The sequence below is a fragment of the Canis lupus genome, chromosome 11, assembly GCF_011100685.1.
Source record: "Canis lupus familiaris isolate Mischka breed German Shepherd chromosome 11, alternate assembly UU_Cfam_GSD_1.0, whole genome shotgun sequence".
Classification (NCBI taxonomy): domain Eukaryota; kingdom Metazoa; phylum Chordata; class Mammalia; order Carnivora; family Canidae; genus Canis; species Canis lupus.
The window spans coordinates 62,857,360-62,882,312 of record NC_049232.1 but is presented as its reverse complement, the minus strand read 5'-3'; the positions used below and the strand labels follow the sequence as shown (position 1 = coordinate 62,882,312).

General features: G+C 45.4%; 1 protein-coding gene across 7 annotated transcripts in view; it reads right to left on the bottom strand.

Annotated features, from left to right (window-relative positions):
- Positions 1 to 24,953, bottom strand: part of ZNF462 (zinc finger protein 462) — a 136,967-nt gene that overhangs the window by 29,077 nt on the left and 82,937 nt on the right. For all 7 annotated transcript variants that reach the window (XR_005367094.1, XM_038553028.1, XM_038553030.1 and 4 more), the window contains 2 exons: positions 5,949 to 6,216; positions 3,690 to 3,826 (listed from right to left, as the gene is read on the bottom strand). Coding sequence is in view for 6 of the 7 variants with exons in the window: in XM_038553028.1 (XP_038408956.1) it covers positions 3,690 to 3,826; positions 5,949 to 6,216 (405 nt within the window). In the remaining variant the exon portion in view is untranslated. The remainder of the gene's footprint in view (positions 1 to 3,689; positions 3,827 to 5,948; positions 6,217 to 24,953) is intronic.

Below are 24,953 nucleotides of genomic sequence, written 5' to 3'. Positions count from 1 at the left end.
GGATGTCAGGAGCCCCCTGAAGCGAGGAAGGGCCGAGGGAGGATTCTTGTCTAGAGTCTTCAGAAGGAGCACGGTCATGCTGTCACCTTGACATCAGACTTGTAGGTCCCAGAGCAGTGACAGTTCATTGTTGTTTCAAGCCACCCAGGAAACTCATATACCCCACCTTCAATCTTCTTTGCCTGTTGAAATGTCATCATGGCTCAGTTTGAAAGTCACCCTTCACCACCTTTCTCTACTCCAAACACAAATACACCTGCCACCATGAATCTCCTAGATACCCGTCACTCACTACCTTCTGTACGTAGACTTACACACATGCTTCATCTTCTTGAGGAGGGCAGGTACTGGGTCTTACCTCATCTTGCCCAAAAACCCAGCATAGTATAGCATGTAACAAGCAAGTAATGAATGCTTGCTGAATGCATGAGCAAACAGTATGCTCTCTTTAGCTACAGCTAACATAAACCCATGACCATTTCTCATTCAGATTTCCCATGAGTGAAACGGATTCTCTTCTCTTTCCTCCCTATTTAAATACACCCTTCTGTCGGGATAAAAAGCTAAGGAAACTATTCTTGCAAGCAATATCTCAAGTTGAGAAGTTGTTTTTCCTCCCTTTCATCCCAAGTATTTTAATTAACCAAGGCCTCGGAAAGCTCTCTCACTGCACGCCCTGGAGACCAAAGATGTTTACTCATCCACAGAGCAAGGAGAGCACAGGTGCAGAAAGAGCCACATCTTGTTACTTTGAGATCAACCCTGTCTTGAAATTTCAAGGCAAACACCCAGCCCTGGTCTTGACTTGTCAAGACCAGTTTCCCACCAAGATGCCATTTTGAGTGGAGATGGACACCAAAGCCAGGCCAGGACACAGATGGCAGACATGGCTGTCCTGAGGCACCCTGCCATCTGTGGTGCAGTGGTCCTCATCTCTGACCTCCAACCCCACAGATGATTCCACCCTCAGACCCAGCTGCCACAGCCACCATCCCAGGGGAGAGACAGTGATGCCTGGTAGTTATAGGCCTGGGCTGTGGGGCAGGCAAGTATGGGTTCAGATCCCAGCTGGGTCACTTATTAGTCATTTGGACCTTCAGGTCACACTCAATCTCTCTGTACCTTTTATCCTTGTTATTGGGGAAAACAGTAATACCTGTGCCATATAGGGTTTTGTGAGAATTCCATAAAATGGCATATTGGACTCACTTAGTACAGCACCTGCTACTAGCAAAACACTCAGTAATAGTAATTTGCTGTTGTTAATGTTGTTATTATTACTGCCAAGCCTGAAATGCCCCTTCATTCCAGACTGTGCACTTTCCAACCCTGATAAAGATATTTATCTATTTAGGTGGCTCTTTTAACATAAGTTACCTCTACAAATAAACAGAAGAGACTGTAAGCAACTAATGACGGGCAGTATGATGCATGGGTCACAGGATCAGAGGCCTGGAGTTGAATCCTAGCATGGTTAGCGCTCAGGTGACTCCGGTTCAACTGGTCAGCTCTCGCTGTCCCCGTGGGACTTACCACTGTATTTGTAGGGGGGAGGGGGAATGCTACACACTGGATCACACATGGCCCCCTTTGGAGACCCCACTGGAGAAATCCTCAGGTTTCCAGTGTCCAGGATCCCTGGAAATCTCCTGAACACAATTTCCAAAGTTTAACAAACATTTGAAATCCAACTGATATTTTTTTTTTTTTTTTGTCTCTTCCAAGGGAGGCTGGGATCTCAGGGCCAGACCTGCAGCCCACCGCTAACAGGTGCACAGCACCTCACTACATTCACTAGACACCAAACTCCTGGGGAGCTTCTCTGTATGTCTAGGGGGCTTGCAAGTGACCTCTTATTCCGCATGTGCCTCAATTTCCCATTTGTTTTAATCCTGTAGTTTGCACAAATATCTTTAAGATATATGAAATCCCTTGTGGGATGACCACAAATAATTACACCAAATCAAAGAAAACATAGTTTTTCTCAGCTTCATGCAAGTGAAGTGGGAATACAAGTAATAATACTAGCCCTTACGATATTGTTGGATATGAATGAGTTGGTGTCAAGTGTAGCACTACAAGGGCATTTCTCAGCTTTAGCATTTACTCTCTCCACGTCCCCCCACCGCCCCACCACCCGCCCCCGCTTTCTTGAAGTCTCAGCTCAGCTTGGGAAATCATTGAGCTCATTAGACACTGAAGCTCTGATCCCGCCAGGCAGCAGTATGGGAAGCCGGAGGGAATCAACCCCAGAAGTGAGGTCTCATGGCTTCTGTGTGCTCAGCAGCAACGCTACTCATGGCCTCTCCTCACACTGTGACGGGGATGCACAGCCACCACAACACCTGGGCTGGGGGACCAGAAGCCAGGGGACTGAGGTGGAACACCAGATGGGACCACCCCGGCCAAGACTTCCTGCCTAAATGTTCCTACGCTGCTTCTCTCAGCTTGTGGGCGGGCGTCCCAGGCAGCAGCAGTGACCTCGCATCTCATCAGAGTGGCCTAGAGAGGAAGGAAATCCAAGGGCGCTAAATGTGGCCTTCCACGGGGCGTGCGGCAGAGGTGGGCGAGATGTCACAACACGCAATGGCCCAAGACGGTGGCGCCGGGTGAATGCCGGAAACTTTTGAAAATGCTCAAAAAATCTCCAGCAATTCAGGGTGAGTGACATCTCAGCAGGACAGCAAGAAGGCACTCATTGTTTTTGAGGCACACGTGGCAAAACCAGAAAAGCCTCCTAAGGTTAGAGGCAAAGGAAGGAAGACTGGAAAGAAGAGGTGGACGAGGAGGGAGGGAGGGTAGGAACAAAGCAAAGATGAAAGATCCGTGGATGGGAACCGCACGAGAGACTGGCAACCAGGATTCTGGTCCTCTTTTTCCATTCACCTCTGGCTCGAATCTTTTTAGGACAGAGTAGTTTTTACATAAACATATTTTTCCTTCTAATGCAGAGGAAGCCTGTTGTTTAACAGTGTTTTAATTGGCCAAGAGTAAACTCCACTGAAAGAAAAACCAAAGAGGACTTGAAAGAAGTATCCCTGTTTATCAACAGGAAGCAACATGTACGGAACACCCAGTATGCATCCACCACGGAACACACTAGACCTTGGCTCATTATTTCATAGGCTTGACTGTCATCTCTTCTTACAGATGGGAGAGCAGGTAAATACAGGAGGCTTTAAAGCCAGGACTGAAATCTGAAGCCTATGGGATTTCTAATAGGTACCCAGGCCACTTTCATTTTAAGAATTTTCTCTCTCCATCCGTTTCAAGGATGACTCCACGTTCTGCTTTGGAAATCACCGAACTGCTTACAACCAGTTTGCTCGTCGCCTTTCATAATGAGTCCCCACCCGTCCATCCTGTTTCTCAGTCACTCCTTCCTTAGCAAGGCTGTGAGCATAGAGGGGTCAGAATGTGAAAACCCCTCAGGCTGGGAAGCCCCCAGAGAAGTGCTCACTGCTGAACCCACCACCTTTGCCTCCCTGCAAGGGGAGGAGATCCTCGTGGCAGGGGCTTTTACCGTTGGCTGTCACTGTGGCCATCACTGTGATCGCCTGCCTGGAGATAAGGTGAGGAAGGAGGGGACCAGGGCCAAGGTGCCAACTGCCACCTCGACACAGGGGGTCTCTGTAATGCCACCCACCCTCACCCTGGTGCCCCAAGACAAGCACACTTAGGAGGGTTACCTCGGTGCAGCACGATGTGGTCGATCATGTTGCGTTTGTATTTGGTGTGATAGAGGCAGAGAGGACAGCGAAGATCTTTGGGGCCCTCCTCGGGAACCGCCGAATGCCCAGCTTCCACGTGCATAGTAAAAGCAGATCTGAGAAGGAGAGGGGTGAGGGGGGAGAGAGGCAGTGAGTGCGACAAGGGATCGTGTCACTCGCACATCCCCATCCCCCGCTGGCTGACTTACTACGGGTCTTCCAGGTGTGACACCCCGGCTCGACGGGACAGAACCAAGGTCCTTAATTAATCATATTTGCTGACCACAAGCTCCTCGGTCGCTCATCCAGTAACTGAGCTTTGTCATGCAGCAGTAACTTCTTTTTTGAAAATGTTTGCCACTTGGCTGGGGTCAGGGCTTAGTTTGAAAAGAAATGGATTTCCCCAAACACTTCTATTCTTGAAGATTTAGAAGTCACCTATTAAGAACATAAAGCCAGGAACACCTGGGTGGCTCAGCGGTTGAGCGTCTGCCTTTGGCTCAGGGTGTGGTCCCGGGGTCCCAGGATCAAGTCCCATATCAGGCTCCCTGCATGGAGCCTGCTTCTCCCTTTGCCTGTGTCTCTGGCTGTCTCTCTCTGCATCTCTCCTGAATAAATAAATAAAATCTTAAAAAGAAAAAAAAAAAAGAACATAAAGCCAAAATCCCTATGAGAACTTATTTCTCATCGTGCCTGAAAGGAGGGGGACTAGAGTCCGGTTGATTTACCAGCTGCCTACGTGACTCTTCACACCTAAGGATGGGGAGGGCGAGGTGGCTGGGACATCATGGTGGCCGAAGGTGGCAGGGTATTGTTGCCTTCCTCTCCATCCTTTTCAAAACTTCATCATTTACAAAGCCTTCAAAGTCTCATAAAAATGGATGAAACCATGAGTTTAATGGGCAAGGTCCCCTTCTTATTAACTCCAGTGCTTCTCTCAGGGGAAACATGTGCACCCGTCAGCGGGCCCTTGTTATCTGAGTCTTCAGCCTTTTCTCAGTTCTAAGGTCACATGCATATTTATTCGAAAAACAACTGAACCAAATTACTAGTCAGAGACGTAACACATTTTCCATCAAATCCCAGCAACCACGGTATTGGTGGAAAAGAAACTTGTTCTTCTTCCAACTGTTTTCTGTTGGCCATGAAGCCTGCCTTTGCCAGCCTCGCTGTGTGGAGTCTGTATGGAAGCACTAGAGTGGCCTAAGGCTCAGGCCCTAATTGCAATAGGAAGAGATAATAATAGCTTCCCATCTGTAATATAGCATCTCTCACCATATTACTCTAATAGCTTTCTAAGATATTATAATACTTATTAGTGTTTCCTTTGCACCAGGCTCTATTCTGAGCACTTCAGATACTGTGGCTCATTTACTCCTCCTAAGAGTCCTGTGAGTGGCACAGTATTACTATCTTTATTTTGCAGATAAGGAACAGGAGACACAGAGAAGCTTAGGGACTTGTCCAAAGTCACACGGCCAGGCCGTGGCAAAGCTGGGACTCGCACCCAGGTAGTCAGGCCCCACATCCTGAACTCATAACCACTAACCTAAACAACGCTGCACAGGATGAGATTAAACCACAAGAGTCTAGATTATGTGATGGGAAGCACTCCACTCTTTGAGTTCACCAATTCTGTTATACACAGGAGCAAAGGTGCTCTGGATTATCTTTTTCTGGATTGGAACAATCTCTCTACAGTTGTTCAGTTCTAGTCTTCACAGTGCTGGAGTTTTGATTCTCTGGGTGGCTTTCAATAATATGATCTTAGGAAATACAGTTTCTAAAGGGTAGCAGGGAAATCACGATGGCTTGGATGTTCTCTTTTGACTTTGACTTCACTTTCAAAAACCTGTTTTGTTTTGTTTTTTTAACCAAAGACAGATTTTAAAAAGGGAGGATAGTCCTCCGGAGGAAAAACATGGGTTGTTTCATGCACCGGGCCAGAGAAATCCCTTCCCACGATCTCACCCTGCTCGGGTGCCCATTTGTTCTAATTTTGAAACTGGTTTGTCCTGACATATAGCGCTTCATGCCAAACCCTCTCCACAAACCCCAAAGCTGTCTTCTGGAAACTGGCCTCCTTTTGCAAAAACCAGACCCAATCCCTGTATGAGGCCCTGTGGGCAGGGGGCCTTCCCTGAGCTCCGGGTAGGATGGCGCAGGGAAGAGTGTGGTGAGGGATGGAGCGGGCGCAGCCACCTCGTTTTTCGAGGCTGAGTTCTTCACGCCACTTACTTAAAGCCTGTGTAAAAGGAGCAGTCTTTGCACTTGAAGAGCTTCTTCCCACCATGCTTGTCCCTGTAATGGCGCCTGATGCTCTGGATGTAGCCAGAGGAGAATTCACAGAATTCGCAGTGGAGAACAGCCTCGGTTTTCTGCTCGGCACCCCCGGGGGCCCCAGAAAGGGGCACGGGGCTGACGCGGCTGTTGTTCCTCGCCAGGGCAGCCGACTGATAGTGGTTCAACTGCTGCTGCACATCTGGAGGTTCTGAGTAGGAGGAGTCTGTGGACAGACGGGGAAAATGACACCGGACACAGAGAACACTGGGGAGGCCGGACACCTGAAAACCCTTGACATTACTGCCATGTAATTTTTTTTTTTTTTTTTTAAAGATGACAACTACGATCCACCTTTCATCTTCATTTACATCCTACAACACAGATCTAGGGAAGGGCAGGTAGGAAGGAAGTGCCACCTCTTTTCATCTGACTTTTGAGGGCTCAGAGCATTTAAAAATAAAACTCTGAGGTTAAAGGTTTCAAAGTGAAGGAAGAAAGTAAACTGTTTTCTAAAGGAAATTGCAGCGCGGCAACGGGCTGCCACAGGATACCCGTCCCCGTAGGTGAGATGAATAAACGCACAGAAGGTACACAGGCATCTCTGGGAGAAAGTCGATGATGTAAATCTCCTCTTCTGCAGCCCAGAACTAGTCAAGCCAACCCCCCACCACCCCCCCAAAAAAAGATCTTTAAGAGAAACGTTCGAGCACATGGCACTCACAAATATAAAAAATGCTTTATGGCTTCACAGGCAAGTGATTTAAAATTTAAAATATAAAGATCTCATAGTGTTCTCCTGGAATGGATGTTTAAAGCTTAGTCAGCATTAAGATGGAGATTTATTCATAAATCCCAATAAAATGAAGTTCCAAACAAGTTTCCCTAAAAGGTATTTTGAAGTTTTCGATTTGGAGGAAAATGTGGGAAATGACAGGCATAAATCTCCACCCGGAGAAGCTTCCATGGCATGGGGTGGAGAAATCTGATCTAGACGGGAGGTGGGGAAAAACATCTCGGTCTCTTAAAAAAAAAAAAAAAATAGGAGAGAGTGGGAGAAAGTAAAAGAAAGGTCTTGAACCTTTTCCCAACACGCGGCTTTGAGCATTGGGGCTACGCATTCTACAATATTGTCCCCCGGAACCTACAGCTGCCTGTGAATGACACAAATGACATCTATGAATACCACGCAGATGAATTTCAGTGTAACTTTCCTTGAAAAGAAAACAAAGGGCTCCTTTTTTTTTTTTTTTAAAGCCTTTCAAAAAGCAGGGGGGAAAGGGGATAGAAACTGTACCAGCCTCCTCCTGATGTGATGGACACTTAATTTTCCAAAGCACGATTCCCCGAGGCAGGACATGGAGGGATTCGGTAAAACCCATATTTGCTGAAACCAGTCCCATCCATCCCGTTGGTCTCTTCGAGAAGAAAAACAAAAACAGAGCAGCCTCCCTCATCTGTGGGGCCACCTCCTGTCTTCAAAACACTAAAATACCTTCCCTTCTTGTTCTCCCCCGCCCCCTCCTCCATTGGTATTCCTCAAGATTGAGGAAAAACCCCTTTGGAAATTGTAAACAAACCTGCCACACACACAAAAATAAAACAAAAGGAAACTTGAACAATACCTCCGAGCCTCCATGGGTTCATTACCAGGTGTAAACTGAAGACAAAGGAAGAAAGGAATGACACCACCGAATTCATTTTGCTCAAGTCTTTTATCTCTGCCTTCTTTATTCCTCAACCCTAGCTGATGAACCCACTCAGGATCACAATAATGCAATTGTCAACTTCTCATTCTTCCTTTCAATAGCAGGTTTGTTTACCACCGCGCGGATTGTTCAAGATGTTTTCTATTTAAGCTCTCAAGACTACTTTCTGCTTAAAACACGCGCACAATGTAGCACAAAACACACTCCGCCTCTCTTGTTAACACAGGCTGGGGCTGCGGGTCGGGCCTGGCCCCACCAGCACCCCGCCAAGGCCCCCGCCAGCACCCCGCCTTCTGGTCTGCAATCTGCGCTGCAGGATCGAAATTCCGTGCCCAGCAAGGCCAAAGCCAGGTCCCGCTGCCTGTGGGCAGGCCACCACCCGCAAGGCTACCCAGAGACCACATCGGATGTCCCAAGGAATGGTCCATCTCTCAAAAAGTAGCCAGCAGCTCCCTCCGGAACACAGCACCCAATTCAGGAAGTCCTGCAGGTTAGCCCAGAGGCTGGGAGTCGCCTCAGTCACAGACCCCGACTTTCCAGCGGAATGGTCGAGAAATCAGTTGCTCCTACTCAGATCACAAGCCAGGTAAATTCATCTTCCCCTACCTCTCGCCCACCCCAGCTTCACACGTGCACTAATGTCTCCGGGAGCCTCCTTCCCAGGGAAGGGAGTCTCCTTCGATTTCACACATTTTTCTTGTCTCTAGGGTCTACTTGCATTTTATTCCATCCATCCCGAAAATCGAATTCTAAATTTTAACTTCGGTATATATATGTGACATGAAACTTGAAGAAACAGAAATGCAAGAAGTCGTGGGGAAAGCATTCCAAGAAAGGGAGGCTCATCGCCCTTCCTTCTTAAATGGCAGTGCAAGAGGAACAGCCGTCTGGACCGTGTTATGAATTCCTGTTTTCCTGGTTAAAATCGGACGGACAGGGTTTATTTACCAAAACAGGCAAATCCCACCGCTGAGGGTACCTCTGTAATAACGCCCAGATTACAACTTTTTGGGTCTTCTTAGAGCTTTACTTTCCTGTCGGGTGCCAAGACACACCATGTCTCTCATTCTCTCTCACTTGGGAGTTTGTGAATAATGTACAATTTTAGCACTTTGGGCACTCAAGTGACAAAGACGTGAGCGTGTATGATTCCACCGATCTTAAAAAAAGCCCACTTGCTAAGCTACATCAAATTCCAGCTTGTTCACGAGGCACAGCCTGAAGACGGGCGTCTTGTGCCCAGGTTAGAATGGCAAACCGATGGTTAGTAGTGAAGGATATGTCATGGAGGTTAAAAATCATCATTAAGACTACTCCCTTCATTCCGAGCTCACAGAAAGTAAAAAACTCTGTGCTTCAGACAGCCGGGCTTGCAGTCCCTGAGAAATACAGCAACGGAAGCACAGAAGTGTGAATCCAGTGGGAGACTGAGCCCGAGGTGGTCACTCAGGTTACAGCTTTATCACCTGGATGGCCAGTAATGCTTACACTACAGAACCAACAGCAGAGACCAGGCTGGTCCCCGCGTTCCTAACTCAACCCTGAGACACACCTGCTGGCTAGCAGTTTAATTCTCTGACCCGGGACTTTATTTACGTGCAAAGTTTTGGAAATTACGTTATCATGTATAGCTAGAGTAGTAAAATAAATCTAAGTCACATGTAGCTGTCCATTTTGTAACTGTCTTTATAAAGATAATTTCCTTTTGTAAAATCTGGATCAAACCAGAATTCTAGCACAGACGGTCATGGTACCTACAGATGTGGGTTTGGAATTTACTGAAGAGCCAGGTAATTAATTCTCATAGCTACAGTGTGCAGTGTAGGTTCTCATCCCAATTTTCCCCATGATGTGGTTGAGGCAGTTGGTTATACAGCGAGTAAGAGGCAGGGGTTGGATTTGAACAAAGGCTCACCTGACTCTAAAATCAGAGTCTTGCCCATCAAGTATCTATACCCAATGGTGGTGACCTTGGGTCCCATTATGCAAGTCAGACGAAGGAGAAAGAACATTTGAGTGTTCCATGCTCCTGGAGAAATGGAAGATTTCTTCTTGCTATATTCCAACTCCCAGAATGCCAGCCAAATCCAGGGGACCATCAGTGTGAGGGTTTTCGCTTTCTTTTTTCTCTAAAAATCAGCCAGCCCAGAAACAATCACAAGAAATTCGATTCTATAAAGGCGAATGACAAACAAGTAAACTCTGAGAGTAAGTAAGCATAACAGGATGAAGTTCTTGAATATTCTGAGGCTACAAACATTTAGGTAATACCCTCTTAATGCCAGGCTATGTGCTGGCTGTAGGGATTCAAAGTACAAGAAGACATGAGGGGTCCCTCCTCAGGGCTGGGGCCTGATAGGGGGGCAGGCCACGCTGTTGGGACAACACCAGCCTTCTCCATGTCTAGCAAACTTACTCTATTGATTGAAGAAGGAATAAAAGAGGCAAGGAGAACAAATGGACAGTAACAGGAGAATTTAACTCTTGCAAGATTAAGGAAGACACAAGAAGAGTAGGAATCAATTGGGCAGTAAATTGTGGGCGCTGTGGAGGACAGCCCCCTTATGCACTGAGTGATCCAAAAAGGAAGCTGTACGGGAAGATCAATTCTCAATTTTCTACAGGTCCACAGAGAGGATGCGAGTGAAGGTACAAAAGTGGCAGAAGTATCTTGGTGTCAGCAACCACACTTAATTCTATTTGAGCTAGATTTTCATGCAGACTTTGGAAGGCAGCCTCTTTGGTCAGCGTGAACCAAGGAAGTACCAGGAGAAAAATAAAAGACAAAGTACCTTAGGCAAGCAAATTTTAGGGGTGTCCAGAGGCAGGGGGCAAACGCTTCCATTATAACCATTTGTTCAGCAAATATATACCAAGCATCTAAGTCAACAGGGGACTCAGTTTTGGGGCATAGGACCAGGTTCCTGCCCTCAAGCAGCTCACCGTCTCAGATGGACATGTAAATAACTGATTGCAATAAATGCAAAAAAATAAACCTCATCATAGAGGCATCCACCAAGAGCTAGTGGAGAAGAAGCAACATCAAAACTGTCAAGAGAAACTTGAGTGCCCATTAATAATGAGTAGTAGTCAGTGTGTTCATTAATGAAGTCAACACTTGACATGAAGATGCTGGAATGTTCAATTCACCACACTTCTACCTTAAGTCAGAAATAGAAAATGAAATAACTACATTCTTAACACAATGAGAAAAAGTCACGTAATCCTGACAGGGAAAAGGAGTGAAGATCAGAGGATGAGTCTGAACGGAAAAATATGTACACCCGAGAGTGGGGTAGATTGCATAAGGGAGAATTTTAAATCTCCTAAAATAGCACAGAAAGTTCAAAATAATGCATGAATCGTAATTTTCTTTAGAAAAGCAGGCGACTTAACAACTCAAGTTTGGTAGTGTAAGGAACCAGAAATAGAATATTACCTGTGGATAATTTAACCACAACTATCGTAAATATCCAAAGTATGGGGGGGGGGGGGTGGTGGAGGTGGGACCCACAAAATGCTGGAAGCACAGCCCACTATTTCCAGTCAAGAAATCATAGAAAATTGGAGAAGGGCACATTAACAATATCAAGGGAGCTGTTAAAGGTGTACTTTAGTTAGTAGCTGGGAAACCCTGGGAATGCCATACAACTTCTATCACACAGCTGCTAATAAACTTGGGGAAAAGACAAAAATAGTCTACGTGTTTGCACACGTGACCCGGGTATCTGTGGGGACGAGAGAATCCTGCTGCCATGAGAAGCCCAGTGAGCTCTGAGATGCTTGAGTTTTCATGTAACGCTGAAAAAAATGTCAGACTCCTTAAACCCAATGCTGCGAAGACGGACCTCCTCTTTGCCCAAACTTCTCCTTGTGCCCTTTTTGCTCCTTTGCCCATGTGTCTGAACGTTAGTTAATGGCTCACCATTTCGTTCCAGTTTCAGCTGTGAGATTCTTCCTCCAAACGGTCCTTGGCAGCAGCTCTTCAGCCAAGTACCCCGCCCTAGAGACACAGGTCACACTCAGCTCCAATTGTTCCCCTCTCTAGGCCTTCCTTCCCATTGTTCATTCAGGCCCTCATATCCTGCATGGGCAGCTCGAACAGCCTCCTATCTGGTCTTCCTTCCTCAGATATCTGCTCTAGTCCAACCGACATGCCCATCAAAGACCTACAGGCAACATGTATCACTTACGTGGTTATGGTAAGATTAGCCCCAACCCCTCCCCCACCCTGCCCCCCCTGTGCCCAAAGGTGAAGCCCTGATTCCTTAGTGCAGTATGCAGAGCTCTTTAGTCTGGCCCCAGAGCACGTGTTCAGCCTCATTTCTAGCTAGTTCCCCATTCCTTGTACATTCTACTTATTTAATTCATCACTGGGAGTCCTTGACTGGGGCTACCAGTGCCCTTCCTCCTCTTCTTGCCCAGCAAATACCTACCCGTCCTTCAAAGCTCAGCTGAAATGCCATCTACATGGTGATGATTTTTCCCAACAATCCAGATAGGACTCTGCTCTCCTCTGTGCTTCGTCAGCACAGACACATCAGGATTCTCGCCCTGATCTCATTACACCTCACATTACACTTCTATGTTCCCCTAAGCAACCTCCACCATCACATTTGGCCAGATCAATGCCGCTGACCTGAAAACATCCTGACCAAAGAAGACCGATGGCAACAGTGTCTGGACTGGTGCTGTGGGTCACGCTCCAGCAGGCCCATCCATTTCTGCTTCCAACAGTTGAGTTAATGCTAACAAGAATCCATTTTATTTGCTCCTAGACTTCTTTGGGCCTGTGGTACTTGTTACTGAGCTTGTTCAATGTAATTAATATTACCTCAAAGGATGAAATGTGGGCATAAAGTGTCATTTCTATGAAAGCTACATTGACTGCTTTGGAAAGACTTGATAAAGTCAAGTTGCTAAAAAAAATTTTCTGTCAAATTATGTTTTGGCAAGACCAACTATAAAAGATTGAGAACATAAAAATCTAGAAGGACTCTCCTCTAAGACTGTTCCACAAATGTCTAAATTACCACTCCACTTAAAAAGAAACCAAATCTGAAAGGAGCACGTGATTCAATGGAGGTGCCTGTGGTTTATGCAAGAGACGAAATGTGGAACTTCAATCGAAGGACTTCCAATACACACGCTTGACCCTACATCATGATGCTGGGGAGTGAATCTATTTTGTAGGTGAAAATAAAATGCTTAAGGAATTTAAAAAAGGATTCCCTGCATTTAGAGACTTTCAAATATAACTGAGAATGTGGGTATTGATTACACCAAATGGAGTTTCTACTGCATCAGTCTACAGATTTGTTCCCAATTTTCTGTTAATTCAGAAAATATTTATTGAGAGACTTCTGTGTGCCAGGCACCTCTAAGAACTTGGGATACATCAGTGAAAACAACAACAACAACAAGGATCCTTGTGGAGCTTACATTTTAGACTGGCAGAAGTAGTAGCTTGCAGGCTTTTATAGCCACAGAGACTCACCGTCCTTTCATCAAGTAAAGTACTTTTGAAAATGTTGCTGGATTGAGTTTGTGGACTACTTTCTTAAATCTAGGCCTGCCTGCCTGTCCATCCATCCATCCATCCATCCATCCATCCATCCATCACTTATCATTTTAAGTTACGTAAACAATATGCTGTCAAGATGATTCACAGGCTCAAGAGGTTTAAGAATTTTTCTTAGGTTCTATCTGAATCCCTTTGAAACTCAATTTAACTCCCTTTGTTTCTCAAGATACCTGTTTACTTCATGCTATTAACACAGAGCAGAACTTGGCATTCAGAAGAATACCACCAACTACAAATCATCAATGCAACTTTCCAAGCATTTCCTTTGAAGAGTCTCGAAAATGTTCTCTATCTATGGGCCATTCCAAAAGAAAATCATATTAGAAACTAAGCTATGGAACATGAGCCATTTCAACTCCTTCTGGATAGTGTCTAAAGGGGAACATAAATCTCTAGAGGCAGCCACACTCTTTTATTTCCTTCTTTTGATTATGCCTTGAAAATCTCCAGGCCAAGGACTCCGGCACCTCCTCGTCTTCCATCATCAGTGGAGCTCTCTGGCCTGGATGCACAAGATTATGCTACAATGGCCAGGGGGACAATGGGCGCTGGATGACTATATATAGGAATTCTGGGCTTGGTTGTCATGGAGGCAAATGGAAAAACAAACGCCTAATCCTGAAAATAAGGTTGAGGCCAAACTTGAAGGAAACACACTTTGAAAACTTCCTGTCATTCTGATGAGTAAAAACAAAACCTTGAAATATGATCAGGGAATAGATGAGAAAAAAACAAAACAAAAAATCAGTCTTCAAAATGGCAAAAACACAGAAAAAAAAAAAGGGCCATCTTCTCTTTTTGAGATTTAGTGTCCCATCATACTTAAGTTCATTGAAAGGGTCTTTCAAGGCCTTATTTTACACGAAGCTTCATGTTCTTGATCTACTGGGGGATCTAGGCAAGTCTGACCTAAGCCTGCTAAGACTTGCAGTTTGCCAGGCCCTATATTTGGGCCACAAGACCATTTGTCTCTCTGTGGTTTATTTTGCAAATGGCATCACCATCCACCCAGTCAACAAAATTAGAACAAATCCTTGATTCATCTCCTCTTTCATTCTATGTGTTCAATGAGTGGAAAGCCCCGTTGGTTCATCCCCCCTGAACAGCACTTACTCTGTGATCCACTTGCTACTCCATGGCCATGGCTTTTATTCAGGCCCTGTGGTTGCGTGCATTAACTCCCACTGCAAGATGTTCCTGACGAGCGTTCTATTTTCAAGTTTCTTCTCCTCCTAAAATTCCTTTCTTTTCTAAAAGCAAACATGACCATCACCACATCTTACAGGAAAAAGTCCAAACTCTGCATGTGGTGCTCCCACCCTCCTGCACCTGTCCAGACCTACCGCACCCCACATCCACATTGCTCACTGCCGGCCACACGGAAGGCTCCTAATGCTCACTGTGTGCTTTTCTTTCACTGCGTCATGCAGTCTTGCAATGCCTTTCATCTTAGGTTTCAGCGTTCTCTAACTTCTACCATCTTTCAAAACTCAACTCAGTTTAAATCTGCCATTACTGGAAAGATCTTCCTTGATCTTTCTAGATATAATTATTAAAATTCCTACTAGTGTTCAAGATGGGGCACTACAGTTATTTTACCTCTGCCAAACTAGGATCTCTCTGAAACAGGCTATCCAAGCATGCATGGATATAACTTTTTAAAAGTTCGTATCCCCCAGAACTTAGGTCATGGTCTGGCCCAAAGCAGGTGCTCAATAAACATGTTACTAAGATCCAAAAAGAGTTCAAACTGAAAAAAGTGCCCTGGAAAACTGGATTTAAAAGGAAAATCCAATTAACCAAATGGCACTCTCGCATTGGACACCGAGATTGATAGAAGCTTCCCGTTTGAAACAAGCTACTTTTACTGAGACAAACCGAGGCCTTTTGTAATTACCTGGAGAATGGCTTCTGGAACACTTGAGAGTTTGGATGGCATGAACTTCATAACCCATGGCCACCCCAAGAAGCCAAAGGCATAATTTCTGCTTTTGACCCTACATCAGCTCTTAAGTCTAAACTTTGAAACAGATCATTATCAGGCTACCTGGGAGCCACTTTAGTTGATTCCATATGCAACTCTCTCCTCCTTTTTTAAAGCACCCAGCGACAGGCACAGACCTTTGTAAAATGTGCAGGTGTAAATGGCACCACATACATAAATGCACCGTAACTTTTCTACAGTCAACTTCTACGGCCATGAAAATGGAGCCCTCTGCAATGCATGAGAAGGGATTCATGGATTATTTGCACACATTTATTACTACATTTTCACCGTATAAACTGTTTTACCAATTTTTCTCCATCAGGAACGCACTCTCATCTGAGGTATGTAGCATTCAGACAAGGCATTTTGTATGGAGACTTGTGGCGGTTTGGCAAAGCAGAGAGGACTTCCTGCTCCCCAGCCAGTCAATGGAGAACAGGAACATAACCCGGGGCCCCCGCGTCCCCTCGTTTCAAAAATACGTTCCTTTTCTGCCATAGTCATTAACAAACACTGTGGGCATTCCTTCTGCACTAAACGTTGTTACTCAAAGTATGTGTTCTTAAAAACCCTCCTCAGGGCGGGGGAGGGGGGTGTCCCTGGGTGGCTCAGCTGTTTAGAGCCTGCCTGTGGCCCAGGGCATGATCCTGGAATCCCTGGATGGAGTCCCACGCCAGGCTCCCTGCATGGAGCCTGTTTCTCCCTCTGCCTGTGTCTCTGCCTCTCTCTAGCTGCGTGTCTCTCATGAATAAATAAATAAAATCTAAAAAAAAAAAAAAAAAAAAAAAAACCCTCCTTGAAGCAGGCTAGAAATTTGTAGGGCAACAAACGAATGTGTAGTAAAGGAGCCTTTTTCTAATGTTTTTTTCGAAGGAAGCTCTAGGTGGCATCTGCCATTGTTAATTGGGAAGCTCTTACAATACCAAATGCAAAATTCACCTGTGACTCTTTTGAATTGTGTGATGAGGAAGTAACGTTTCCTGCTGTTCGTTTAGATCATATAGAGGTCTTTACCACCACACTGAAAATCCAATGCAAAACTTTTGAGTACAAAAGCCTCTTTATATCAGTGACTTGGCCTCAACCATAGAGTGCTTGCTAGCAACTTCAGATGGCATTGAGAGCTCACGAGCTGTGGGCAAGGCCACAGAGCTTCCTCCTCAAGACCGGACTGGAGAGAAGATGCCTACGGACTTCAAGGACTCGGGTCACAATGGATGGCTTGCTATGAACAGTGCAGTAGGCCTGGGCAGGGAACAATTGTCGCAATTTCTTCAAAGATTAGATAATCAGGAGAAAAGAACACATCTGAGTTTAAGCATATATATTTAGATACGTGTAGAGCTCTAAGTGATGATATGGAAATCAGGTGAGAAAGGCAATGGTTTATCAAGAATAGAACAAGCAGCCACACTTCAAAGCACAGAGTTTTGCTAAAACTGTTCCAGGCGGCAGGAGTGTCCTAACCAACAAACCTAGTGGGTTTCTTACCGTTTTTCCTTTTCTTTCCCATGCCGTGGAAGGAAGAAAAACCTGGCTCTGAGTTAAGCTACATTTTTAACCATCATTAAAACAGTAGGTTCCTCCTTTGGGCTAGCAGCTCTTCTGCTCACACTAAACTCGCCTGTTCAGGGGGCTGGGCTCAGGTGCAGGGCGAAAGCCTCCAAGAAGGATGAGGGACAGGTGGAAGATTCACCATCTCCCGTCTCCACCAGCTCCAGGTCTAGCACCTATGTCAAGGGCTTCTTAGGAGGTCTCACTGGGACCTTATGAAATGGGAAAATCAAGGGAACAAGTGGGAGAAAAGGCAACCTCTCATTTACTTAGAGGTGCACCTAGGCCCCGTGGAGAGGCTTAATTAAGCAGACCTCTGCTTCCTCACTTATAAAATGGAGACTGGCAAACATCATGGTGTGGGGCAACGTAGAGGAAGCCAGAGCGGGAGGTACCCAAAGGAGTGCTTTAAGGGTCTCCGTTCCATAGCAGTTAAAGTCTACATCAGGGAATTTTGCACTGAATTATCAACTGCCTTTTAGGGTGTCTGGAGTGTTTTCTATCCATGGGAAAATTCGGTCTCCTTAACTGGACCGTGGGATGGAGTGGCACGGGCATCTCTACCACTGCTCTGAACAGACGTAACTAACGTTCATCCCAGCTCCAGGTACGTGGTAGGAGCTCGGCAGCTAGTTTTTGACTGACTGATTCTGGGCAAAGCCAACCGCAATGCTACTTCTGGCAACAGCCCACCAGCTTATTTGGAAGGTGGAGAGGGCTGCAGTGGGGAGGGATTGTGATCGTGGGGCTTGGATTCAGCTCAAAGGCAGGGCTTGACCTGAATAACACCACAGACGCAATGATTCGCCCCATTTTGTTGGATAACAATGCACACAGCATGGTCACAAATCAACTTGCTGCAAAAAGAGTTGTCAGAGCAAATTTCATTTCCAAACTTTAGACACTTTTCTGGCAAGCCTTCTCGGGTTGACTTCCTTTCAGATTTTTTTCAAGCTCACCTCCAGGTTTGAGTAAGATCCTTGGGCATCCAATTTGTAGGTGTGGCAATCATCCTCATTATCAACGATTGTCTCCCAAACCATCCCACCTGACACTGCAGCCCCCACCTTCCCTTTCCTTTACCTTGTTCTCCTCTGGACAGCACTTCCTGCCATGCAATCTATACTAGATATGGACTGCTTGATTATCTGGTTTTCCCTACTAGCTGTGAGGGATTTTATCTCAAATTTCTCACCATGCATGTATTTTGGATTTAATTTCATGACTAATGAGGGCATCTAAGCTTGCTTGGGAACCTGTGGCTTGGCTGAGCCTGGAGCATTTGGCCAGTACTCAGTATGAGAAACCTAAGGGCTTGTGCCAAGAAGCAGCCCTGCCATCACACGTCCTACATCTGGGCCTTTTGAGTGCTGTGGCCAGTGTGTGGCACCATGAACATCAACACTTCTAGGTTCAGTCACTCCAATAACTCATTCGAGTGCCCATAGTTTGCAAAGTAATCTGCCATGCTCTGGGGACCCAAAAATAAAATGATGACTTTTGCCTTCAAGAAGCCAATGGTCTTGGGGGAGCTGGAGACAGAGCAGAGAATGATCAGTGTGGGGTCACTAAAGAGACCTCAAAGATCTATGAGGAGCAAAAAGGAGGCTGCTCAGCCAGAGAGGAAGGTTTCTGGAGGAAACACTCAAATTTTCAAGGATGAGTAGGAATTAGCCAAGTGAATGGAATAATGAGGAGGAAGGGTGGCAAAGGGTGTTCTGGGCAGAAGGGACCGCAAGGCCTGCGGTGCAAGATAGGATTGCAGGAGCCTGTGAACCAGGGCATTCGCGTGGCTGCAGCCCCATATGCAGCAGGGATGAGGGATGATGAATGATCCCAGACAGAAATGGGGGACCCAGAAAACAACTTTCATGCTGAGCTCAGAACTTGTTCTGAAGGCAAAGTAGACAGCCCTCAGAGGATTTTAAGCAGGAACCAGGTGAGATAGAGCCCTCATATTTTTACCTTTTCTGTGTCTCTAAATTGTACCCACAACCCTTGACCATCGACCTTTGGGTTGGGGGAAGATGGCTTGCTATAAATGCTAAATGCATTCCCACTGTGAGAAAAACCAAGTAGCAGCAAGTTCCTTATTGCCGAGGGAAGATTGGCAGCAGTCTGTGACTCCATACTTTGTTCTGCTGAGTAGAAAACACCTATGTAGTATCTCTTCTGCTCTGGATTTTACTAGCAGGTTGGAAGTGTTCATCTGAAATTCAGTTCCCACTGTTTCTACTGAATGTACTAGACTTTCATCTGGAATAGATTATGGCCCTACTGTATGGGAAGGAAAGACAGAAACTCAATAGGCTACCTTTTCTGCTCCCTACTGACCGTTCATGTGCAAAAAACTAACAAGAAAGCACAGGAAACCAAGTGGTATGTCCACATGCTTGCGAATATGAGAAATGCGTCGGTCCAACCAAAATCCTGTGGTCTGTGTTCCAAATACAGGGCCTCAGCAACATCCAAAATATTTCTAGATCGGTATTTTACTCAATTTTAGTAGCCATGTGTCAAGCCAAGGACTCGATACATATTTTCTTACATTCATTTAGATGTTATACAAAATATTATTTTGTTAAGTGATCCAATATTCTTCTGGATTTGTTAGCTTTATACAAATAGTCTGTTATCCACAACAAATAGAACTACGATATGTTGATATGTTGGGTATTTGATGGATACAAAGATCATCATAGCTCTTATTTCAAGAGTTCTCGGGCTGTTAGGGGAGATTACTACAGTGCACACTGCAAATGAGTGAGCCCCCAAAGAAAAGAGCAAACGCCCGAGGGCATTTCTATCGGTTGTTAGCATAATGGCTGGAAGACAACTGGGTTCTGCAGTGAGAAGAAAATTTAAATCTAGATTTATTGCTTTCAATATTGTAGGACACAACCAACTTTCATTTTACATCGATAGGACATCTACTCTAGGAAGAAAGTGACCCTGTGCCAGATGTTTAGAACATAAAGATGAGCAGGACAAAACTCCTGTCCTGAATGAGCTCCTTTTCTGGCATTATGACAGTCGGCAGGATGGACCACAAGTCCCCAGGAGAGGGAGGCCATGGCACCAGAGGATTTCAGAGAAGGGAGAGCTGACACATCATGGACATCAGGAGAAGCATCATGAAGGTGGAGGAATCTGCACATGGCTCCGAAGGTCTAGTAGGTTGTGAACGTGTGGAAATAGAGGCAGGAGGGGCAGCTAGGAGTGGGTGTGGAGAACGTTGAGCGTGGGAATGTTCTTTAACTGTAGGGGCACCTGGGTGGCTCAGCGGTTGAGTGTCTGCCTTTGGCTCAGGTTGTAAGCTTGGGGTCCTGGGATAGAGTCCCATATCAGGCTCCCATTGGGAGCCTGCTTCTCCTCTGCCTGTGTCTCTGGCCTCTGTGTCTCTCATGAATAAATAAGTAAAATCTAAAAAAAAAACAAAAACAAAAACAAAAAAACCAAAAACAAAACAAAACATAAACAGGCTATGTAGAGCTGTTAATGATTTGGAAGTAGGAGAATAATGTGATTCAACTATGTATGGAATGGATGAAGGGAGGAGTCTGCAGGTGGAGGGGATATGGGGATGGCTTCAGTAAGAGACGGTGTAGGAAGGAAGGGTGGGTATGAGAGGATGTCGGGAGACAGAGGACAATAGGACTTTGTGGGCAGCTGAGCGGCTGATGGATTGTGGGCCAAGACCTGAAACACAGATGAGTCCAGCTGGCTACCGTGAGCGCTGGGAGAGGGACAAGTCTGGGAAGAAGGCAAGGAGTTCCCTTCCAGAACCTTGGAGGTGAAGGTTGTGTGAAAACCCCAGGTAGAGAAGGCGAGAAACAGATGGAAAAGAAAGTCTGCAGCCAAACCTGACAGGTTAGGGCTGGAGGTTGAGATTTTGGCAGCATCATTTAAACAGTGAGTTGATTCCACATGTCTGTGAAGGGGAGGCTCCAAGGACCAGACCAAGAGGAGGGAAGACTGGCCCACAGTCTGTGTGTTGGCAGCTGGAGGAAGAGCAGTTGAAAACAGAGTAAAGACAAGGTACTACCAGCAAGGCCAGAGGAGAGCCCAAAAGAGACAGCAGGTCCCAAACCACAGGAGGAGAATTCTCCTGGGAGGAAAGTCAGCAGTTTTAAATGCCACGGACAAAAAAAGAAGGATGAGGCGGGAGCAGAGGCCATGGACTCAGTTGTCTGGAGTCCTCATCAACCCTTGGGCAAGCCATTTCATTACTGTGCTAGGGGCCAGAGTGACACTGCCAGGGATGCCAGACAGGGCAAGGGGGGAAGAGGAGGCGGCAGGTACGAACAGGGAGGGACTCCCCAAGGAAATGTCACTGAGGTAGCTGATAGGTCCCTTCATGAGAGTGGTTTCAATGAAGGGCTGAAGGCAGAACAGGGATCCCAGCAATTTAAGAAAAGAATTAAGTGGTGAGTAAGTGTAAGTTGGGAATACTGGTTCTTTCAAGAGATTTGGAGGCTAAGACGGCGACTACAGAATCAAACCACAGAAAATCATATCCAAGAGTGGTTTTAATATTTAAAACACAGACAGCCCTTTCCCAAAGGGGCTCAGAGAGCTCCCCTTTATTGGACTTCCCATGGGAAAAATAATACATCCAAGAACTGAGTTTTAGGGAACAGTGTCACACAGGAGATGGGCCTGTGGATTAGCACATGCACCTTAATCCCAATCTGCCAGGTAGTGACCAAGTGACTATTCTTAAGCCTTTCCACCTCCTTCTGCAAATAGGAGGAAGCTAGTTATGGAAGGTTCCTGTCTCATGGGATTGTTGTGTGGACTAAATGGAATGAGATGACGTTTGTAAAAGTACTCATTCAACAGACATTCAGTAAACAACAGTTATCATTAATTAAGATATGTTTTGATTAGGGCCAATAATACCAATACTAATGAGACTGATGCGGGGACTTAGTGCATTTCACCAGCCCATTAGGGCATCCACTGCTAAGGACTTTTTTTTTCTTTTAAGATTTTATTTATTGATTCATGAGAGACACAGAGAGAGTCAGAAACATAGGGAGAGGGAGAAGCAGACTCCATGTAGGAAGCCCGATGTGGAACTCGATCCCGGAACTCTAGGATCATACCCTGAGCTGAAGGCAGACGCTCAACCACTGAGCCACCCAGGCATCCCTGCTAAGGACTTTCTTGTGTGGATGGTTTCAATTAAGCTCCAAAGTTCAAATAAATTTAGATCGACAGGACTCTAGATTAAACACAACCTTCCAAACACTGAATTATTTTAGACTCCCAAGAAACAGCTCATGATGTGAGAGATTTCATTCAGTTTCTAAGGCTAAACAAGAACATTTTTTCCTATTTTATTAAAAAAAAAAATCCTCATCAATCTCTGGATGATGACAACTATATATGGACAAGAAACTTGCTTCTATTATACTATTTTAATAATATCTAAGATTCCTACAGTCACTTAGAATCTGAAAGCACATTTCCACATGTTATCTCACTTGATCCTCGAAATAATACCACAAAGGAGGCATTAACATTATTTTACATGTAAGAAATGGAGGCTTGGAAAAGGTAGATGGTTTATTGTAGCACACTCCGGAGAGATGGAAGTGGACAGGACCTCCGCCGAGGCTGCACAGGTGGGTGTCTCATGGCCTGCTGTATGGATGGATTCCTGGGTTTGGGTCTATAGCAGCTCTCAAGCCAGACTTCAAACTCAGGAGCCTAACGTTCTTGTGCAGAAAACCGGTTTCCGAGAGATCATTTGCCTCTAATTTTTATGAGCGCCAGTGGCTTTGCTCAGTTAAAAGGAATCCACGGATGCACAGGAGAGTCATACTCGACACCAGTATTGCAGCCCACCTCCAAAATTCCACTGAAAATAAATGGTTATAAGCTGGGAAGGAGGTTCTCTGAGACATCTGGATGCTTCCCCTGAGTGCAAGGGCCTGAGGGGAGCCACGGCCACCAGAATGCCCCGGAAGAACTGGATCAGGCTCGATGTGTCATCAGATGTTGCTGACCTGTGCGTATCATTAACCCTCATGCCCCTTCCGGACACTGGAAGCCCAGAGCTGCTCCCCTTGGTCTTCAGGAAGGGTCTGGCCCTGTGACCCTTGGCACTTCTCAACTTTATATATGGCTTTATGTGGCCAGCTCAAGTAGAGTCACCTCCTTTGATTGGGATTATGGTGATTAGTATGAAAACCACCAATTTGCTCGGTATATTAGTTTACAAAACTTCTTTCTCATACTTTTTTTTTTTTTTTTTTTGGCCTTCTCTCAGTTTAGGAAATGGCCCATAAATAAACACATAACTAAATCAAATCTTAAGCCTGTCTCTGACTTGCACGGAACCACCGCCCCTCCATCCTAGAGTTCTCAAACTCTTTGCTGCTCTGGCAATCCACAGAAGGTGAACATCTATGTTCTCAATGGTCTTCCCTAGGCATAACTTAAGTTTGGATAATATAACAGAAAATTAGAAGAGGGAGAAATATAGTGAAAAGCACTATAAACCTTTTTGTTAAGCTACAGGGGTAGAGACACATAAAAATAAAGCCACTGAAAAACACTAGGAAAAAAAAATAAATCTTTCACATAGAATTAGATTGTTTCAAGAGCGAGGTTTTCCAGTGTTCTCGTATCTATGCAACATACTCAAGATGCAAAAGTATATTCTAGCTGTCTTAGCAAAAATGATCTTATTATTAACATAACAATATACAGGACTTACCACTTTCAATGTGTTAGTTGGGAATGTTACTCACAGTTCACTGCTTTTGACTTAGTTACCACAATTGTGGTCTCTTTTAACGGACATGCTGGTGGCATTATTCTTGCTTGCATGCAAGGTAGGAGTGGATTTCTTCATCTTCCCCTCTTTGTATTCCTAATTAAAAACTTCCCCATGGGCAACATTTAAAAAAAAAAACACAACGGTAAAACAGAGTAACAGTAAAATCACAATGCACAAGCACAATCATTTGTGACTGCCACAGCTATTAACTACATAGCTGCTCCTGCCATTGATCTACTATTAGCTTTGGGGCAGGCAAGATAGACTGCAGCTACTTGGAACCTCTAACACAGTGGCTGTGACTCCACTCTGGTCTCTTTCACTCAGGAGAAACACTTGGTACACTTGCAGGTAAGCTGGCGTTATAAAGGGATAAATCTGAATAAGCTCAAATTTATTCTTTTTTTTTTTTTTTTTTTTTTTTTAAATGATAGTCACAGAGAGAGAGAGAGGCAGAGACACAGGCAGAGGAAGAAGCAGGCTCCATGCACCGGAAGCCCGATGTGGGATTCGATCCCGGGTCTCCAGGATCGCGCCCTGGGCCAAAGGCAGGTGCCAAACCGCTGCGCCACCCTGGGATCCCTCAAATTTATTCTTAAAAGTAAATCAGACTTGTGGTTTACAAATGTAACCTTGATAATAGATTGGAGAAGCTTGGGATCTGAGCCAGGACACCTAGCTAAAATCAGAGAAGTGGAGTGAGGGTTCTTTAGGGTGGGAGTCTGGCAAGTTGGAAAGCAGTGAAGGACAAGGGAGTTAAGAGAAAAAGGATGCTGGGGAAAGCCCCTCTGAAATGGCTAACCTGGCCTGGGATGGGTAGAGAGGTCACAGAGAATTCAGAGCTAGAGATGTTGGAGGTGAAGCAGGTAGGGTGAATTCAGGCACCGGGGAATGGTGGCTGGAGCACAGTCAGGAAGGAGGTTAAGTCCCTCTACCTGAAGAGAGGCAACTATTTGTTGGGTCATTATCACTGAGTCTAATACGTTGGGAATTCCAGAGCATGATGGTCACGGCTGCAGTCAAAAGGAAAGCGGTGAACCTGGCACTGAGTTCACTGAGAAGAGTGAAAGAACATTCCAGAAGATAAGGAGGAGGAAATAAGCAGAGAGCAGGCATTTGAAAGGGACCATTAAATGAAGGAAGCAGAAATATTCTCAAGAGGTGGCGGAGAGTAAGGTATGTGCTCTCCCTCTTCTTGGCCACTTGGGAGGAAATAGTCACTTTGGTCATAGAAGCTGAAAGGGATATGGTATGGTCATTGGGGAGAAGGCCAAAGTTAGTTAATTGGAGGAGAAAGGTGAGACCCAGGAAATGTGCACAGTATAGGGCCGCACATCAT